At 38.5% G+C, this 19740-nt stretch overlaps 1 protein-coding gene across 1 annotated transcript in view; it reads right to left on the bottom strand.

Annotated features, from left to right (window-relative positions):
• The window catches only part of MLLT10 (MLLT10 histone lysine methyltransferase DOT1L cofactor), a 209872-nt gene that overhangs the window by 28306 nt on the left and 161826 nt on the right, over positions 1-19740 (bottom strand). The window contains exon 14 of the mRNA XM_052650785.1: positions 1710-1888. Coding sequence (XP_052506745.1) covers positions 1710-1888 — 179 coding nt within the window. The remainder of the gene's footprint in view (positions 1-1709; positions 1889-19740) is intronic.

Raw genomic sequence — 19740 nt, 5'->3', positions numbered from 1 at the left:
ATGATGCTATTAAAGTGCTACACTCAATTTCCCAGCAAATTTGGAAAACTCAGCAGTGGCCACAGGGCTGAAAAAGGTCAGTTTTCATTCCAATCCCAAAGAAAGACAATGTCAAAGAGTGCTCAAACTACCGCACAGTTGTACTCATTTCACACGCTAGCAAAATAATGCTAGCATTACTTTCAAAATACTCCAAGCCAGGCTTCAACAGTACATGAACCAAGAACTTCCAGATGTTAAAGGTGGATTTAGAAAAGGGAGAGGAACCAGAGATAAAACTGCCAACATCTGCTGGATCACTGAAAAAGTGAGAGTTCCAGAAAACATCTACTTCTGCTTTACTGAATACACCAAAGCCTTTGACTGTGTGGATCACAACAAGCTGTGAAAAATTCTTAAAGAGATGGGAATACCAGACCACCTGTCTCCTGAGAAATCTGTATGCAGGTCAAGAACCAACAGTTAGAGCCAGACATGGAACAATGGACTGGTTCGAAATTTGGAAAGAAGTACATCAAGGCTGTATATTTTATTGTCACCCTGCTTATTCAACATATATTCAGAGAACATCATGCGAAATGCCGGGCTGGATGAAGCATAGCTGGAATTAAGATGGCAGGGGAAAATATCAATAACCTCAGATATGCAGATGACACCACCCTTATGGCAGAAAGCAAAGAAGAACTAAAGAGCCTCTTGATGAAAGTGAAAGAGGAGAGTGAAAAAGCTTGCCTGAAACTCAACATTAAAAAAGAAAGAACATGGCATCTGGACCCATCTCTTCATGGTAAATAGATGGGCAAACAATGGAAACAGTGACAGACTTTTATTTTCTCGGCTCCAATATCACTGCAGATGGTGACTGAAGCCATGAAATTAAAAGATGCTTGCTCCTTGGAAGAAAAGCTGACCAACCTAGAGAGCATGTTAAAAAAAAGAGACAATTACTTTGTCGACAAAGGTCCATCTAGTCAAAGGTATGGTTTTTCCAGTAGTCATGTACAGATGTGAGAGTTGGGTTATAAAGAAAGCTGAGTGCCGAAAAACTGATGCTTTTGAACTGTGGTGTTGGAGAAGACTCTTGAGAGTCTCTTGGACTGCAAGGAGATCCAACCAGTCCATCCTAAAGGAAATCAGTTCTGAATATTCATTGCAAGGACTGATGCTGGAACTGAAACTCCAATAGTTTGGCAACCTGATGGGAAGAACTGATTCATTGGAAAAGACCCTAATACTGGGAAAGATTGAAGGTAGGAGGAGAAGGGGACGACAGAGGGTGAGATGGTTGGATGATATCACCGACTTGATGGACACAAGTTTGAGCAAGCCCTGGGAGTTGGTGATGGACAGGAAAGCCTGGTGTGCTGAAGTCCACTGGGTGGTAAAGAGTTGAACATGACTGAGCAACTGAACTGAACTTGTAAGTCCTAGTTTTAAAAGAAAGAATAAAAGCTGCCCCCAAATTACTATTTCACATTATTAGGACAAAATTAGAAAAGCAGAAATCTAAAAGAATTAGTTGGTGCCAACATCAGTTTGTGCTCTCAGGAATATCAAGTAAAAATGCATATTATTTCCACTCATGTCAATATAGGTTGAGACATTTTATAACTTCCTACAGGAAGTCCTATTCATTTCTCTCTTACAATGAGACAGTTTCAAAAATGACAAAATGATCCCCATTACTTTGTAACACTGTAATAATTTACCTGAGTTGCAGCAACAGCAGAGGGTGCAGATGACCCAGCTGATGGGGAGAGAGCGCCCACTTGCTGTAAATGCCCAGAAGGTTGCTGAGGTAAATGAGAACTGGAGACAGGAGTACTCGATCCTGAGCCAGATACTACATTTGGAAATGATACTGCTACATCACTGCTGTTATAAATACCTATAAGGGAAAAAAGGGTCTTATTTAAATATTTTATAACTTAGCAGTCGAATCTGTCACAGACACACAATATTAATCAATACGTTAGAGTACTCATTATTTGTTCCTGATCCTTCCCACAATGATAAATTTTATTGGTGTAAAGAAAAAAACAAATGAATAAAAACTGACTTTTCATAAAGCACTTGTTTTAAAGAACCTAAGTCATTTTTTACATATCAATGATGGTTTGTTAAGAGACAGAAATCGCCTCAGGAGGTGCTTTGTAAAAATAATAGTAAGGGTTTTAGGAATTCCTAAAAGAAGTGACATGCTTGTTAAACTGCAAAATGAAGAAATTAGAAACTGTATAAAAATCACTTGGTAAACCTTTCAAAAATGCAGATAGGTAGGACCCAGAACTCATGAATTGAGAAGGTCTGAAATGGTAGGAGACTGTCTTAGGAAGAACATCCAGATTACAATGCAGAAAATAAAATGGAATAAGCCTAGACATTCCAAGAACAATAAAAAGCCTGATGCCACTGGTGGACACCCCCTCAGTGAGAATAAAGAGTACCAGTGGGTTCTGTAGACATTCAAGAGGTAAAATAAACAGGACTTATTGACTGACTGGATGGAATATCAAAGTACGAGTCAGGATGGCCAGGGACATGGAATACTAGGTGCTGGATGCATTCACTTCAGAGAACACAGAAAAAGACAATAAAGACTTGAAAGCATTTTCAGTGGCACCACAGGTGTAAAAGCCAGAAAGAAAAAGCAGAAGCATTTCAGTCTAGAAAAGTGGATGGGAAGAGGACAGAGAGAGAACATGAACAAAAGTTAAGAGGAATCAAAGAGTTACTTTAAAAAGTGCTCTGTGGGTTTCTTTTAAAAAGACTGGAGCTCATGTTCTTACACTGATGCCTAGGAGTCCAAGGAGAGGCTCTTTAAGGATAAAGGTTAAGAGACAGGAATCTCTATAAACCAGTGGGCTCTCAATCAGGGGTGATTTTGCTCCACAAGAGAACTGACACTGTCTGGAGACATTTTTGGTTGTCAAAACTAGGAGGTGCTACTGGCATCTGGTAGGTCAATGGTGTGTGCGGGCTCAGTCATTCATTCCTGTCACAACTCTTTGCAACTGTATGGACTGTAGCACACCAGGCTCCTCTGTCCATGGAATTTTCTAGGCAAGTGTACTAGAGAAGGTAGGCATTTCCTTCTCTAGGGGTAACTGCAAGGAGATGTTGCTAAACATCTCACAATGAACTGGACAGCTCCTCACAACTAAGAATTATCTGGCCCCTAGAGTCAACAGCAAAAGAAGCTGAGAAATCTTGCAATAAACCAGGGCTCCTGGGAGGCTGGGAGGTAATAAAACCCTAAGAACCTAACACAGAGGAGAAAGCAGGGAAAAAAAGAACCTAAGCGGGCTGTATTAAAAACAGAGAACAAAAACAGTGAGAAAACACAGCCCTTGAAGGCAATAACTAGTTATCTATAATGACAGTACAACCTGCTTTGTTTCTAAAAAATACAAATACTATTAATTCATAATATATAAAAGTACTTATAATCTTCAAACAAGGGGAATAAAAAAAAAGTGGGACATTTTTAAAGGTCTTACAACTATAATTGAGGCTCCTAAGATCCTTTTTATATCTACCATTTCTCCAGGAAAAAAAGAAAAAGAAAAATTTATTCACTCAGCAAATGCATTCATTTCCACAAACATCTGAGAGCTCACTGTTTACTAGACATTATTCTAAGCCCTAGAGATACAAAGCCATTCAAGATATGTGGTCTCTGCCTTCAAGAAGCTTAGTGGAATAAAGAGACAATTACAAAAGACTGTGAAGAGCACTGTGACAGAGACATCGTCCGGAGGCTGGGAGTGCATAAAGAGGGGTATCTGAACCAGACCTGGAGGGAGAGACTGTGGGTGAGAACAGTACCTTTAAAGCTCATTCCTAAAGAAGCCGCAGGACAGAGGAGAAGGGCAGTCTGAGGAAGAAACATGCCACAAGAGCTTATATGTACCACCCATGCAGCCTAAGCAGAAATGAGGTTAAAAAATAAGCAGGAATCAAGAACAGGAAAAATTAATGTGTTCAAAATTTAGAGACAATAGGAAGCCACTGAAGGACTGTAAGCAGAAGTTTGGTGTGACCAGATTTGTGGTTCAGCAAAACAAACCACAGGCACAATGTGGAGAAGAGCCTGGGAAAGAGGGTTAAAAACACATTGAGAAAGCTGTTAAGGGCTGCTACAGTAATACTGATGAGCAAAAATATTATTTTTAAAAAACTTAAAGCAACAGCAATAAAGAGACATTACAAAAATAACATTCACAGGACTGGAAACTAATTAGATTTGAAGAATAAAAAAAGAGAAAAGAGTCAAGAATGACTCTTAAGCACCAGTAAGTGGATCACAATAAACTGTGGAAAATTCTGAAAGAGATGGGAATTCCAGATCACCTGACCTGCCTCTTGAGAAACCTATATGCAGGTCAGGAAGCAACAGTTAGAACTGGACATGGAACAACAGACTGGTTCCAAATTGTGAAAGGAGTATGGCAACGCTGTATATTGTCACCCTGCTTATTTAACTTCTATGCAGAGTACATGATGAGAAACGCTGGGCTGGAAGAAGCACAAGCTGGAATCAAGATTGCCGGAAGAAGTATCAATAACCTCAGATATGCAGATGACACCACCCTTATGGCAGAAGGTGAAGAGGAGCTAAAAAGCCTCTTGATGAAAGTAAAAGAGGAGAGTGAAAAAGTTGGCTTAAAGTTCAACATTCAGAAAACGAAGATCATGGCATCTGGTCCCATCACTTCATGGGAAATCGATGGGGAAACAGTGGTTGACTTTATTTTTCTGGGCTCCAAAATTACTGCAGATGGTGGTTGCAGCCATGAAATTAAAAGACGCTTACTCCTTAGATGGAAAGTTATGACCAACCTAGACAGCATATTCAAAAGCAGAGACATTACTTTGCCAACAAAGGTCCGTCTAGTCAAGGCTATGGTTTTTCCAGTGGTCATGTATAGATGTGAGAGTTGGACTATAGAGAAAGCTTAGCGCCAAAGAATTGATGCGTTTGAACTGTGGTGTTGGAGAAGACTCTTGAGAGTCCCTTGGACTGCAAGGAGATCCAACCAGTCCAACCTAAAGGAGATCAGTCCTGGGTGTTCATTGGAAGGACTGATGTTGAAGCTGAAAGTCCAATACTTTGGCCACCTGATGTGAAGAGCTGACTCATTGGAAAAGACCCTGACACTGGGAAAGACTGACGGCAGGAGGAGAAGGGGATGACAGAAGATGAGATGGTTGGATGGCATCACCGACTCAATGGACATGGGTTTGGGTGGACTCCAGGAGTTGGTGATGGACAGGGAGGCCTGGCGTGCTGCGGTTCAGAGGGTCGCAAAGAGTCGGACATGACTGAGCAACTAAACTGAACTGAAGTTGGTGTGAGAGTGGTAAACACCATTCACTGAAGCAGAAACACCAACTGAGAGCACCCAGCACTTGTTACTACGTGTTACTGTGCTAGCACAACAGACCAATGAAATACTATTACTCTCATTTTACATATGAGCAAACAAGTTTAAGGAACTGAACTAACCTGTTTAGTGACCTAGTAGATGGTGGAACCAAGAGTCAAATTCATACAGCCATCGGACTTTACAACTGAAACCACTTCCTAAGTACATGTTTGAGGTTCAGGTTGAACATTACAGTCTTTGAGATGCCTGTGGGACACAGAACTCCTAGATGGTCTAGAAGAGAATGTGGGGAGTCTGAAGCTTTGCAGAAAAATCAGGTCTAGAGATACAAGGATGTCAGAAGGATGTCATGTCTAGAGATACAGGAGTCAGAAGGATGACAAAGATAGAATAAACATGAAAACACAAAAAGCTTTCAGCTGGCCTGCTAACTATAGTTCATATTAAGACACATAGAAACGTCACATTAAAAAGCCTAGATTTCTATTTTCTTCTGAAAAACCTGAAGTTCAATTCACACTGATAATGTATTCTGAAATAGCAACAATCCACTGGAGCTCTGGACGGGGCACTGATTCTTTAATCCACATGAGCCCCTCCATTCATTATTCATCATCTTTTCCTCACTCATTTATGTCATCTACTTGGCTCCGTTAAGTAACTGATTATAACAACCTGTGATATGGAAACTGGTCAAAGGCAAGGAATGGAAAAATGAGATCACCCAGAGAAGTTCTCAGTGTGATCAAGAGAAGTAGATTAAAATCAGGACCTCGGGAATGTTACCATTTAAAGGGTAATTTTAACATTCAACAAATATTGAGGTACTAATTATTTTAAAAGGCACTGAAGACAGCAAAGAGCACAAAGAAATTCTTCCTTCCAAGAACTCAGTCTCACAGCAGAGCCAGTAAGTACTCATAAACCACTAGATACAGGAGGGAAACACTAAGTACCAGAAGAAGGTCATATCAGATGAAAAAGTTCAGAGGAACAGAGTCGGGTAGAAGAGTTCCAGAGAGAAGTACTTGAACTCAAAATTTAAGTTTTAGGGTAAAAATACCTTAAAAGGTAGAGTGCTTTTTTAAAATATCAAAAAGCATATTATACATAGAATCTCCAGTTATGAAATCTAAAAGACAAAAGTGAGCTGGAGGCAGAAGGCTGAAATTACAAGAGCAAGAGTTTTTGCCTGAGACAAAAGTACAGGCTCTCCCAACCATGTGATCTCAACTGTCTGAGCCTTTATAGTGTTCTTTTCTATAAAACCAAGATAATAGCTACCTTAAAGGTTTATATTTGAGAATATCCTTGTAAAGTCTGTAACAATGCCTAAAGCACAGTTAAGTTAATTTTAAGTCAGGAAAGTATTGTATTTAAATTGTCAGGTCCTCTAAAGTCCCTGTTGTTGTTGCTTAGCTGCTAAGCTGTATCTGACTCTTACAACTCCTTGGATTGTAGCCCACCAAGCTCCTCCATGGGCTTTCCCAAGCAAGAATCCTGGAGTGGGTTGCCATTTCCGTCTCCAGGGGATCTTCCTATCCCAGGGACTGAAACCATGCCTCTTGCATTGGCAGGCAGACTCTACCACTGAGCCACCAGGGAAGCCCCACATGCCCCCACTGCACTTTGAAAACTACAAATACCATTATCACTGCAATGGTATATCATGAGAGTACAATACCAAAAAGCAAAACTGTGGTGTTTGAGGATCTTCAATCTCTAAACTTGAGTCTGTTTTTATACTGCATTAACATGTACTTAAATGGGAAACTGCACAGCTAAACAGGCAGCAATCACATTTTGAAACTAGTGCTCAGGTTACTGCAATAAAATGGAACAAATCAAAATTTTCCTTTCTTATCAAATCAGGAAAGCATGGAATTCTGAATCTTTTTAGAAAATGAAGCTCACTTGCTTACCTCAGCTCTCTCATACATCAGGTATTCTGGTTTAGCATTATTCACTAAGACCTCTAGGTCTTTTTTTCAGAAAGCAAATGATCCTCTTCAGATTGTTCTGTACTTGTTTTCTGTTTAACTTCACTCTATTTCCATCTTTTACAAGCTATATGCTATTTTAATCCAAATCAAGATGACATTCATCAAACTAAACAGACCTGAATCCTGCAATGCACAAACTCTAGGAAAATACCCTGAAATTCACCTGTTTAAGATAGAGTAGAAACAAAGATGCAGAATGACAGAGAGAGTGGGAGTAACACACTGATTCATTTATCCATCCAAGAAATATGTATTTCATGTGTGCTAAAATATAGCCACTATGCTAGGAACAGGGAATAAAGTAGGGAACAAGACAGAAAAGATCTCTGCTCTCCAGGAATATACAGACGAATCAGGGAGGCAGACATTAAAACAAACACATGACTATAAACTGTGCCAAGTGCTCTGATGGAAGAGAAAAGGGTGCCATGAGAAGGAAAAATTAAGAAGCAGAAAAAATGATATACCAAGACCTAAAGGTTAGGTAGACAGTTGTTAACTGAACAAAGAGTGAAGGAGAAAAGCTTGTTCAAAAGACAACACATACTCATTATTAATAATTTTAAATAAATGTCAAAGTAGGAAAAGAAACATTTTAACATATATTTTTAAAACATCAATTTATATATTTAATATAATTATATATAATTAATGTATTTAATATACTATAATGTATAACAATATATTATGAAATATAAATATATTTAACAGTAAACAATTTATATATTTAACATAATTGTACTTTATATATTTAATATAATATTAATTTATATATTTAAAATATTTTTATATATTTTCAAACTTTTTGGTGCATAGCTTATGGTTTTGCTGTATACAGCTGCCTATATACAGGATAGAGGATTTTAATCCTTTTATTAACTTACCATACACATTTTTGGGTTTCATTATAAAATATTTCAAAATGTTTTATATCAATTGAATATTGCAGAGTTGACCTGATTTTACAATATTCCACAAATATTTATGTGCCTTATATGATCAGACGCAATGTGCTGCTAAACATACTACAAAAAAAGAAAACAGATACTATCCTTGCACTCATGGAGCTTACAGTGAAGGCTCCACACATTAAATAATCACACAACTATTAGTGCTATGATGAAAAAGTAGAATGTGCTATGACAGAATATGAAGGGTAACTTAAGTAAGATTCACAGTACAAAAAGAAAAAAAAAGGATCAGCAGTAAAGAGGAGAAATCCTTAGGAGTGGTCTCTACTTTTATTTGCCGAGAATTCATTCCCATTTCTTTTTCAAACAGCACCCTATTTTCCCTCAGGGATATACTCCTAGCCAGGGAAGAATATGTGATCTAACTTGAGGTGGAGCGTTTCTGCTGGGAGCTTACACCTTTAACACATGCCCACCAGGGCAGAGAATGGTCAGACCTAAGTTAGTCTAATATTAATAATGCTAGTAGTCTATTAGCTTCTTGTTCACCTGGCCCTGGAAACTACCATTTCTCTCCTCCCAAAAGTTTAGGATAAGGTTTTTCTACTAATTCTCTGTGTGGTATAATAAGCAAAGAAACAAGATACTCAAAAATGAAGCTAGAATCCAGCCCAAGAACAAGCTCAGGTACAACTATGCAGGCAATAAATGACTTGCCAAAATCATAGTAATGGAAAACTATTAAAGCATTTTAACCTAGAGAGTAACAAGATCAGAATAATACTTTTTAAAGATCACTTTGAATATAACGTGAACGATGCCTTAAAATACAATAGAAGGGGACGTGACCGGTGGCACAGTGGATAAAAATCCGCTTGCCAACGCAGGGCACGTCAGTTCAAAGCCTGGTCCAAGAATTCTAAGTGCTGCGGACAAACTAAGTCCGTGTACCACAATTACTGAGCCCATGTGCTGCAACTACTGAAGCCTGTGTGCCTAGAGCTCGTGCTCCGCAACAAGAAAGACCACCGCAATGAGCAGCCTGCACACCACAACAAAAAGCAGCCCCCATTCACCGCAACGAGAGAAAGCCCACACAAAGCAACGAAGACTCAACACAGTCAAAGATAATTAATATTTTTTTAAAAAAACAGACAACAGAAGAGTGGAATCAGGGAGCTAACTTTAGTCACTGTAATACTTGAGCCAAAAGATTTTATTTAGCTTAAATTTGGTGAGAATTATGGAATGAGCGAAGCAGAGGCTCAGGACTGAGCCCCAAGGAATTTCAGCACCAAATCAGGATGAAAGGGAAGCCACAAGAAAACTAAACACAAATGGTCAAAACTGTAGGACAACCAAGCAAAGGCAAGAAGAGAAGGGAAAGTGATGGAAGGTGATCATGAAAAAAGAAAAGTGAAAATACCCATCTGAACTTGGCAATGTGAAAGCTATTTCTGACCTAAGTGTAGTAGTAGTTGCAAAAGCCAGTATGAAGTGGGTTAAAAAAACAAAACAATCAATCAATGGGGGAATTTGTTTCTGTCAATGAGGGAGGTAAGGCAATGTAAAAATCTTCCTGATTAAAATTACCTAAAAATGAATAGTTGAGCCTGTAAGAAAGGAAAAAACCTTAGGGGCCAAAGTGAAGAGGAAAAGCTTTAACAGCTGCCCTAGGGCAGCCTGTCAGAAACCTAGGAGCTTGGCTTTAATGCTCACAAGGAAAAGAGATAAACCTTGGATCTCCAAAAGAGGAAAAGCTGAAATTGGTAAGACTTTGTTTATATAATTTAGACTTTACAAGGGCTAGACTTTGAGGGGAAAGTTAAGCTATTCCTTCCCAACTCCACCCCTAAAAGACTCTCACAAAACACAAAACCTCAAAATCACAGCATACACAGGGAGAAAAAGAAGTTTGTCCAATTTGATCTCAGCTTTGAATAAAGGATGGAAAATCTGCCTTGAGATTCAAATAAGCTGACAGCCTTGCCTTCAATAGGTATGGGGGTTTAAATTTACACCATGTTCCTGGTCTGGTAAATCCCAAACATTAAATAAACATAAGAAGGGGTTACGCAGTCTTGTCACTCTCTGAAGCGATACATCCTCAACTCAGAATAGAAAATGAGCTTGCAATCCAAAATTAAAAAACAAGGAAAGAACAATCCTCTTTCTCACAAGTTAGCATTTATAAACATTAAGATTTGACTGTCTTCTAAGAAACTTAGAAAACAGAACCAGCAAATAAGGATTAGGACACAAAGATTTCAAATGATTAAGAACCTAACAAAAGGAATAAAAAATGAGAGAACAAAATTCTATAAGAACCTGGGATTATCCTGCTGTAGTAAGCAGAATTCTAAAGATGTTTCCCAAGTTCCCCCTCTCCTGGTTATTCAACCAAACACTAATCTAGGAACTGTTCTGAAGAAACCTAGCAGATTGAATTAGGGTACTGATCAGCTGAACTTAAAATAGGTACATTAACTGGATATGAGTATGGGCCCAGTGTAATCAAATGAGCCCTTAAAAACCAAAAAAGGGCAGGATAGCCAGTGGAAGATGTAGAAGGGCAAGCAACAGAAATGCAGCAGAAGGGAAAGTCAAAAGAGAAAAGGACTCAAACCATCACCTAGGGGCACATGTACAAGGATGAGCAAGAAGCCTCTAGGAGCTAAGGGAGGCCTCAACTGACCAGTATCAGGTAGTGAGGAAGCATTAAAAGAACAGTGGAGACCTACCAGAAAGACATGGAGCCATTTTAAAGGGCTGCCAAATGGCTAATTGTGAACAATTTGAGCATCACAACAAACGGATTATAATCCATACAAATCTGTAAATCCACAGTGAAATAGACTCAAAGTCTGATGAGGAATGACTGTTTAATATAGTGTTTAATTTTAAACTCATGCCCATCGAGTCAGTGATGCCATCCAACCATCTCATCCTCTGTTGTCCCCTTCTCTTCCCGCCTTCAATCATTCCCAGCCTCAGGGTCTTTTCCAGTGAGTCAGTTCTTCACATCAAGTGGCCAAAGTATTGGAGTTTCAGCCTCAGCATCAGTCCTTCCAATGAACACCCAGGACTGATCTCCTTTAGGTTGGACTGGTTGGATCTCCTTGCAGTCCAAGGGACACTCTAGAGTCTTCTCCAACACAACAGTTCAAAAGCATCAATTGTTCGGCGCTTAGCTTTCTTTATACTCCAACACTCACTTCTATACATGACCACTGGTAAAACCATAGCCTTGACTAGACGGACCTCTGTTGGCAAGGTACTATCTCTGCTTTTCAATATGCTATCTAGGTTGGTCATAACTTTCCTTCCAAGGAGTAAGCATCTTTTAATTTCATGGCTGCAATCACCATCTGTAGTGATTCTGGAGCTCAAAAAGATAAAGTCTGACACTGTTTCTACTGTTTCCCCATCTATTTCCCATGAAGTGATGGGACCAGATGCCATGATCTTCATTTTCTGAATGTTGAGCTTTAAGCTAACTATTTCACTCTCCTCTTTCACTTTCATCAAGAGGCTTTTTAGCTCCTCTTCACCTTCTGCCATAAGGGTGGTGTCATCTGCATATCTGAGGTTATTGATATTTCTCCCGGCAATCTTGATTCCAGCTTGTGCTTCTTCCAGCCCAGTGTTTCTCATGATGTACACTGCATAGAAAGTTAAATAAGCAGGGTGACAATATACAGCCTTGACGTACTCCTTTCACAATTTGGAACCAGTCTGTTGTTCCATGTCCAGTTCTAACTGTTGCTTCCTGACCTGCATACAGATTTCTCAAGAGGCAGGTCAGGTGGTCTGGTATTCCCATCTCTTTCAGAACTTTTCAAAGTTTATTGTGATCCACACAGTCAAAGGCTTTGGCATAGTCAATAAAGCAGAAATAGATGTTTTTCTGGAACTCTCTTGCTTTTTCCATGATCCAGCGGATGTCAGCAATTTGATCTCCGGTTCCTCTGCCTTTTCTAAAACCAGCTTGAACATCTGGAATTCATGGTTCACGTAGTGGTGAAGCCTGGCTTGGAGAATTTTGAGCATTAATTTATCAGCGTGTGAGATGAGTGCAATTGTGCAGTAGTTTGAGCATTCTTTGGCATTGCCTTTCTTTGGGATTGGAATGAAAACTGACATTTTCCAGAGCTAAACATACTTAAAAACAAGAAAGAAAAAACCAGACCAGCTCCATTAAAAAAGAAAACCCACAAAGAATTCCTAAAATTTAAAAACACATTCACTAAACAGAAACAATAATAAGGAAATTATGAGTGAACAAAAAGTGCTAACGAAATTAAACAGATATAGCACACAGAGATTAACAAGTACAGTTTATAAAAGAGAGGGTAAGGAATATAAAGACAGGTGAAAATCTTAAAAAATGTCCTTAAGAATAGAAAGAATAAGAAGAGTAATAATTTGAGACATAATGGCTACAACTGGGTCCAAAACTGACGACAGACATGAATTCTCTCAATGAAGAAGCACAGAAAATCTTAAACAGGGATGTGCATGGAAAACAGTCTGAAGCTTAGGCACACAAACAGGGAAAGGGATTAAAAGAGTGTCTGGGGTGTTTTTCCAAGAGGAAAGACTGGAGCATATTTAGATGTAGATGGTCAAAGATAGGTGATAGTGAAAGACAGGGTGAAGAAACTAAAACGACAGGGTCTCTGAGAGGCATAAAAAGGATAGATGAGATCCAGATCACAAGTAAGGATTAGCCTTTGACTGCAGGAAGGACTGGAGAGAAAGAAAAGATGGATACAAATCAAGCAGGGTTGCAGAACTGGGTGTTGAGAGATCAAGGTGTTCCTGGGAATAAAAGACAAAGACATCTACTATAGTGGGGACAGGGAAAGGGGAGAAAGAGCTAAAATATCATGGCAAAAATTGAGAGCTTCCTAGTGATGTGTACTAATATTGCCAAGTAATGTAAATGTTACTCAAGGCTAATAGCAAGAACCTAAACACTTAGCTCAGATGAAGTATAAAAATATAGGTGGTTAGGTTAATGAAGGAGTTCAGTTCAGTTCGGTCGGTCAGTCATGTCCGACTCTTTGTGACCCCATGAATCTGAGCACACCAGGCCTCCCTGTCCATCACCAACTCCCGGAGTTCGCTCAGACTCACGTCCATTGAGTCAGTGATGCCATCCAGCCAACTCATCCTCTCTCGTCCCCTTCTCCTCCTGCCCTCCTCCTGTCCTCCCAGCATCAGAGTCTTTTCCAATGAATCAACTCTTCACATGAGGTGGACAAAGTACTGGAGTTCCAGCTTTAGCATCATTCCTTCCAAAGAAATCCCAGGGCTGATCTCCTTTAGAATGGACTGGTTGGATCTCCTTGCAGTCCAAGGGACTCTCAAGAGCCTTCTCCAACACCACAGTTCAAAAGCATCAATTCTTTGGCGCTCAGCCTTCTTCACAGTCCAACTCTCACATCCATACATGACCACTGGAAAAACCACAGCCTTGACTAGACGGACCTTGGTCGCCAAAGTAATGTCTTGGCTTTTGGAATATGCTGTCTAGGTTGGTTATAACTTTTCTTCCAAGGAATAAGTGTCTTTTAATTTCATGGCTGCAATCACCATCTGCAGTGATTCTGGAGCCCCCCAAAATAAAGTCAACCACTGTTTCCCCATCTATTTCCCATGAAGTGATGGGACCAGATGCCATGATCTTTGTTTTCTGAATGTTGAGCTTTAAGCCAACTTTTTCACTCTCCTCTTTCACTTTCATCAAGAGGCTTTTTAGTTCCTCTTCACTTTCTGCCATAAGGGTGGTGTCATCTGCATATCTGAGGTTATTGATATTTCTCCTGGCAATCTTGATTCCAGCTTGTGTTTCTTCCAGTCCAGCGTTTCTCATGATGTATTCTGCATAGAAGTTAAATAAGCAGGGTGACAATATACAGCCTTGACGTACTCCTTTTCCCATCTGCAACCAGTCTGCTGTTCCATGTCCAGTTCTAACTGCTGCTTCCTGACCTGCATACAGATTTCTCAAGAGGCAGGTCAGGTGGTCTGGAATTCCCATCTCTTTCACAATTTTCCACAGTTTATTGTGATCCACACAGTCAAATAGAGTTTTGCCAAGAAAATGCACTGGTCACAGCAAACACCCTCTTCCAACAACACAAGAGAAGACTCTACACATGGACATCACCAGATGGTCAACACCGAAATCAGATTGATTATATTCTTTGCAGCCAAAAATGGAGAAGCTCTATACAGTTAGCAAAAACAAGACCAGGAGCTGACTGTGGCTCAGATCATGAACTCCTTATTACCAAATTCAGACTTAAATTGAAGAAAGTAGGGAAAACCACTAGACCATTCAGGTATGACCTAAATCAAATCCCTTATGATTATACAGTGGAAGTGAGAAATAGATTTAAGGGCCTAGATCTGATTGATAGAGTGCCTGATTAAATATGGAATGAGGTTCGTGACATTGTACAGGAGACAGGGATCAAGACCATCCCCATGGAAAAGAAATGCAAAAAAGCAAAATGGCTGTCTGGGAAGGCCTTACAAACAGCTGTGAAGAGAAGAGAAGCAAAAAGCAAAGGCGAAAAGGAAAGATAAGCATCTGAATGCAGAGTTCCAAAGAACACCAAGGAGAGATAAGAAAGCCTTCTTCAGTGATCAATGCAAAGAAATAGAGGAAAACATCTCAATGGGAAAGACTAGAGATCTCTTCAAGAAAATTAGAGATACCAAGGGAACATTTCCTGCAAAGATGGGCTCAGTAAAGGACAGAAATGGTATCGACCTATCAGAAGCAGAAGATATTAAGAAGAGGTGGCAAGAATACACAGAAGAACTGTACAAAAAAGATCTTCTTAATCACGATGGTGTGATAACTCACCTAGAGCCGGACATCCTGGAATGTGAAGTCAAGTGGGCCTTAGAAAGCATCACTATGAACAAAGCTAGTGGAGGTGATGGAATTCCAGTGGAGCTCTTTCAAATCCTCAGAGATGATGCTGTGCAAGTGCTGCACTCAATATGTCAGCAAATTTGGAAAACTCAGCAGTGGCCACAGGACTGGAAAAGGTCAGTTTTCATTCCACTCCCAAAGAAAGGCAATGCCCCAAAATGCTCAAACTACTGCACAATTGCACTCATCTCACATGCTAGTAAAGTAATGCTCAAAATTCTCCAAGCCAGGCTTCAGCAATACGTGAACCGTGAACTTCCTGATGTTCAAGCTGGTTTTAGAAAAGGCAGAGGAACCAGAGATCAAATGGTCAACATCTGCTGGATCATGGAAAAAGCAAGAGAGTTCCAGAAAAACATCTAATGAAGGAGAGTACTTAACTAAGCAGAGATAAGACACACCTAAACTGGTATCAATCATAAGCCTAGATGAGAAACATTATGAAGTTCATCACAGAGTGATTTATTTTTTAATTTCTTTACCTTATCGAAAAAGAAGGTACAGTAGGAAAAAAAACCATCCAGTAAAATGAAGAGCATAATCTTATTAGATGTGGCAGCTGTTAAAACAATTATTCATTCTTCATGAAAGATCTTTTTGTTACTCTAATAAAAACATAAAAGTAATGACAACATTCAATTTTAGAAAGTGAAGACAAGGAAAAAACTACTCTCAAATCTTTAACATAGTTGCTATGATAATTTTGTCTAATATTTATTCTCTATTTATATTTCTGACTCTTCCAACTAGAATGTGAGCACCAAGAAAACAAGAATCATAAGAAATTGACAGTCTTTTACCATACAGTTATTATTTATGCATAATAATACACAACCTGTTATTCTGGGTTTGGTGTCCAGGAAAATATATCCTGGATATATTTTCAAGTTACTAAACTTCCTAAATAAAACTTGATAATCAGATCTAGGTGATTCTGTAAGATATGTGAGTATAATTTTCACATTCCCAATATTTTCACTTTTTTGCTACGATAAATATCTCTGTAACTCTAACCTTTTCATATGTGGTACCATTTCCTTAGAAAAATAATCACTTCTATTTATTCCTTTTTGATTTCCTTAAGAAGCACTTCATAGTTAAGAGTCCATGTATTAGAATTCTTTCCTTTCTTGATATTTCTACATTTTCCCTATAATGTGTCCAGATGAGAATTTTTTCTTCACTCTTTTTTCTGTGGCACTCCAAGGGCTGTTTCAGTCTAAGACCTTGTATTTTTTTTGTTGTTAAAGAAAGTTTATCTCCATCATTTCTTCACATTATTTCCTCTTCTCCGTTCTTTCTCTGCCTTTCTGGGGCTCCTGTTATCTGGATTCTACTTCTATCCTCCTCGTTGTTGTTCTTCAGTCACTCAGTTGAGTTCGAATCCTTGTGACCCCATGGGCTGCGTGCAGCACACCAGGCTTCCCTGTTCTTTTTTATTTTTTTATAGAGGTCCTTCCCATCTTTCTACAGATTTCCTTAATCTGACCTACCCATTATTTATTTTCTTCCTTGGCTATATGCATTGCTATTTATTCCATATATGGTGTTCTTTATTTCAACCATTATAATCTTCCATACCTAAAATTTCTATCTCTTTCTTTTTATAATGTTTTCTTAGTTTCAAATTATTTCCCTTCACATCTTTTATATGTTTACTACACTGATTTGGTCTCTCTCCATAGTTCCTTTAAGGACTGATCTGGGCAGAAGGTCAGATTCTTTGGTCTCCTAAATCTTGACACACCTAGAAACAGCTTTCAATATGAGCTTTCTAATTTGGAATAAATATACTAGTTGCTTTAATACTTTTGGAGCATGACGCATGCTTCACAAGCATCATGAAGAAAAATCTGAGAAGCATAATTCCAAATATTTAGCTGTTATTACATGAATATACTATTCTGTCAGGGACAGGTATATACATCAATCCACTCCAAGTAACTACACTTTAAGCATCAGGTAATATGTTCCATTCTCTGGATATCTCGTTCCCTCAGATGAAAGTAATTTCCTCTGACCTTCAACTCTTTATTTTACTATAGATCATTTAAGAACTTATAACTATGTTCTGGAAATTATTTACATACACAGTTCTTTTCCTTTTAGATTTTATGTTCCCTAAACAAAGGTCCATATAATCAAAGTTACGGATTTTCCAGTATTCACATATGGATGTGAGTTGGACTATAAAGAAAGTACAGCACCAAAGAACTGATGCCTTCAAATTGTGGTGCTGGAGAATAGAGTCCCCGACTGTGAGGAGGTCAAACCAGTCAATTCTAAAAGAAATTAACCCTGAATATGCACTGGAAGGACTGATGCTGAAGTTTCAATACTTTGGCACCTCGTGTGAACAGTCGACTCACTGGAAACGACCCTGATGATGGGAAAGACTGAAGGCAAAAGCAGAAGGAGGAGGCAGAGCATGGGATAGTTAGATAGCATCATCAACTCAATGGACATGAATGTGAGAAAACTCTGGGAGATAGTGAAAGACAGAGAAGCCTGGCATGCTGCAGTTCATGCAGTCCCAAACAGTAGGACACAACTTAGCGACTGACAACAACAAAGGCAGGATCCACTTGCAGTATATACTTATTTCCCCAAAGCAACTAACCAGGATCTTAGATATGAAAACAATATATACTTGCCAAATGAAAAACAGCCAAGACACTCTTGAGAAGGAATGTTTAATACTGCAGATACTCACAGCCTGCAAGATTTTTATTATTAATATGCACAACTGATGTTTTTAGGAGAGAGAAAAGGTTAGAGTAAATGTATACGTTGTTTGGTTTAGAGTAGTAGATTCAGAATATATATGCTTATTCTCAACCATTCCAGAAGTAACACAGAGATACATTATAGAATTAGAGAATTGTTATAAATCATAGAATATGGTCTCTGATTCTTCTCTCTCAGTGAGAGAGAAGTGTCACAGATGTAGAAAATAGCCTTTAAAAAAATCAAAGACTTGACAGGTAAATAATTTAAGGAATCTTAAAACCCAACATACCATGTCTTAACAAATTCAAACAAATACAATAAGAACATGATCGAGTTCTTCATCCCACCAACCACCCACATTTATGGAGAATCCATTTCAGTTATTATTTCTGTAACTACAGGTCTCTAATGCTGCTTTATGTGGGAAGGCTCCCAAGCTACATTAGGATTAATTTAACACTATTATCTTGTACAGTTCCTGCTCTGTTAGTATAAAACTGTCAACATTGTCTAAAGAAAGGACACACTTTAATTTTGAATTTTTCATAAACCAATTCCTAAAAACTACCATGACAGACAAGTTTAAAAACTTAGACATTATGAGAAGGAAAAATCAGTAGAGTTAAAGTCAAAATGGGCAGAGGTCAGTAATTATACTTTTATTTTTCACTACAATAAAAAGGTAGCACTCTAAATAAAGGTGTATTATCAAATAGCAGCATCATTTAATTTAAAATAAATTCCTATAAATTCATGTCCATTTACACCAATTCCTTCAGTGAGAACTTTTCAGATTCTTTTCCTCTTGTAGTTTCAATGAAATGCTTATATATTTCACTTTGTAAGTAAATAAGACGCATACTGCAAGTGACTTTTTAGCCCCAGTGGCTGATTCACCATTCATATATTAATATCCTTCGGTGTTTATCACTTAAAAGTCTTGAACAGCCATCTTTCAGGTACTTAGAGAGATCCACGAAGTAGCCTGGAAGCTTTGAGATGGAAAAAGTCTTACTGTTTTATCTGTAATATATATCTTATATTACTTAGCAAGGCTATATGGTAATTAGTTAAATTCCTTCCTACTTAGGAATACCAAAAGGAACAGCAGTATTTGTTGTATCTTGGGGTATCACAATTTATTGTATAAAAATAACATACCAACTAATTCGGTAATAAGGAAAAACAAGTCTATCGTGATGAAAAAGAAATTAAATCTAGAATGATCTAGATCCACTATTCTGAGTCTCTACAGTATGCACAGCAACAGCTTCTCCCAACAGCAATGCCTCGTTACACACAGTTAATCTCAGATGATTCACAGAGGGACTGTGGAACAGCTCTGTCTGGGAACTATTCATCCCTGTTCTTAGATCTCTACCTCAATCCTGCCTTGAAAGAAGAAGGGGACATATGTGAAGAGAAAAAAAATCTGGTTTCCTACATATCATTCTGAATAAACCTTAGTAGGAACCCATTCTTGAGGGAGAATATTCCCCCCAAATCAATTAGCATTCATATTATTCTCAATCCTATAGCAGATATTTATGAACAACTGGTTGACGTTACTTTGTCTCCTCCATCAAATGAGATTTGTTTAATAAGCATGGTTGTGACAAACTATAAGCACCGTAATTAAGGGAATTTAAAATCTTAGTAAATGGGGCACTGAAATCAATTACCAATATTACCGTGGTGAAAACAGATCTAAGCTCTTTAGCTACTATAATCTACTATTTCAAAATTATATTAAA

The sequence above is a fragment of the Budorcas taxicolor genome, chromosome 13 (assembly GCF_023091745.1).
Source record: "Budorcas taxicolor isolate Tak-1 chromosome 13, Takin1.1, whole genome shotgun sequence".
NCBI lineage: Eukaryota > Metazoa > Chordata > Mammalia > Artiodactyla > Bovidae > Budorcas > Budorcas taxicolor.
The sequence above is the reverse complement of the archived record's forward strand: the minus strand, read 5'-3'. Positions and strand labels throughout refer to the sequence as shown.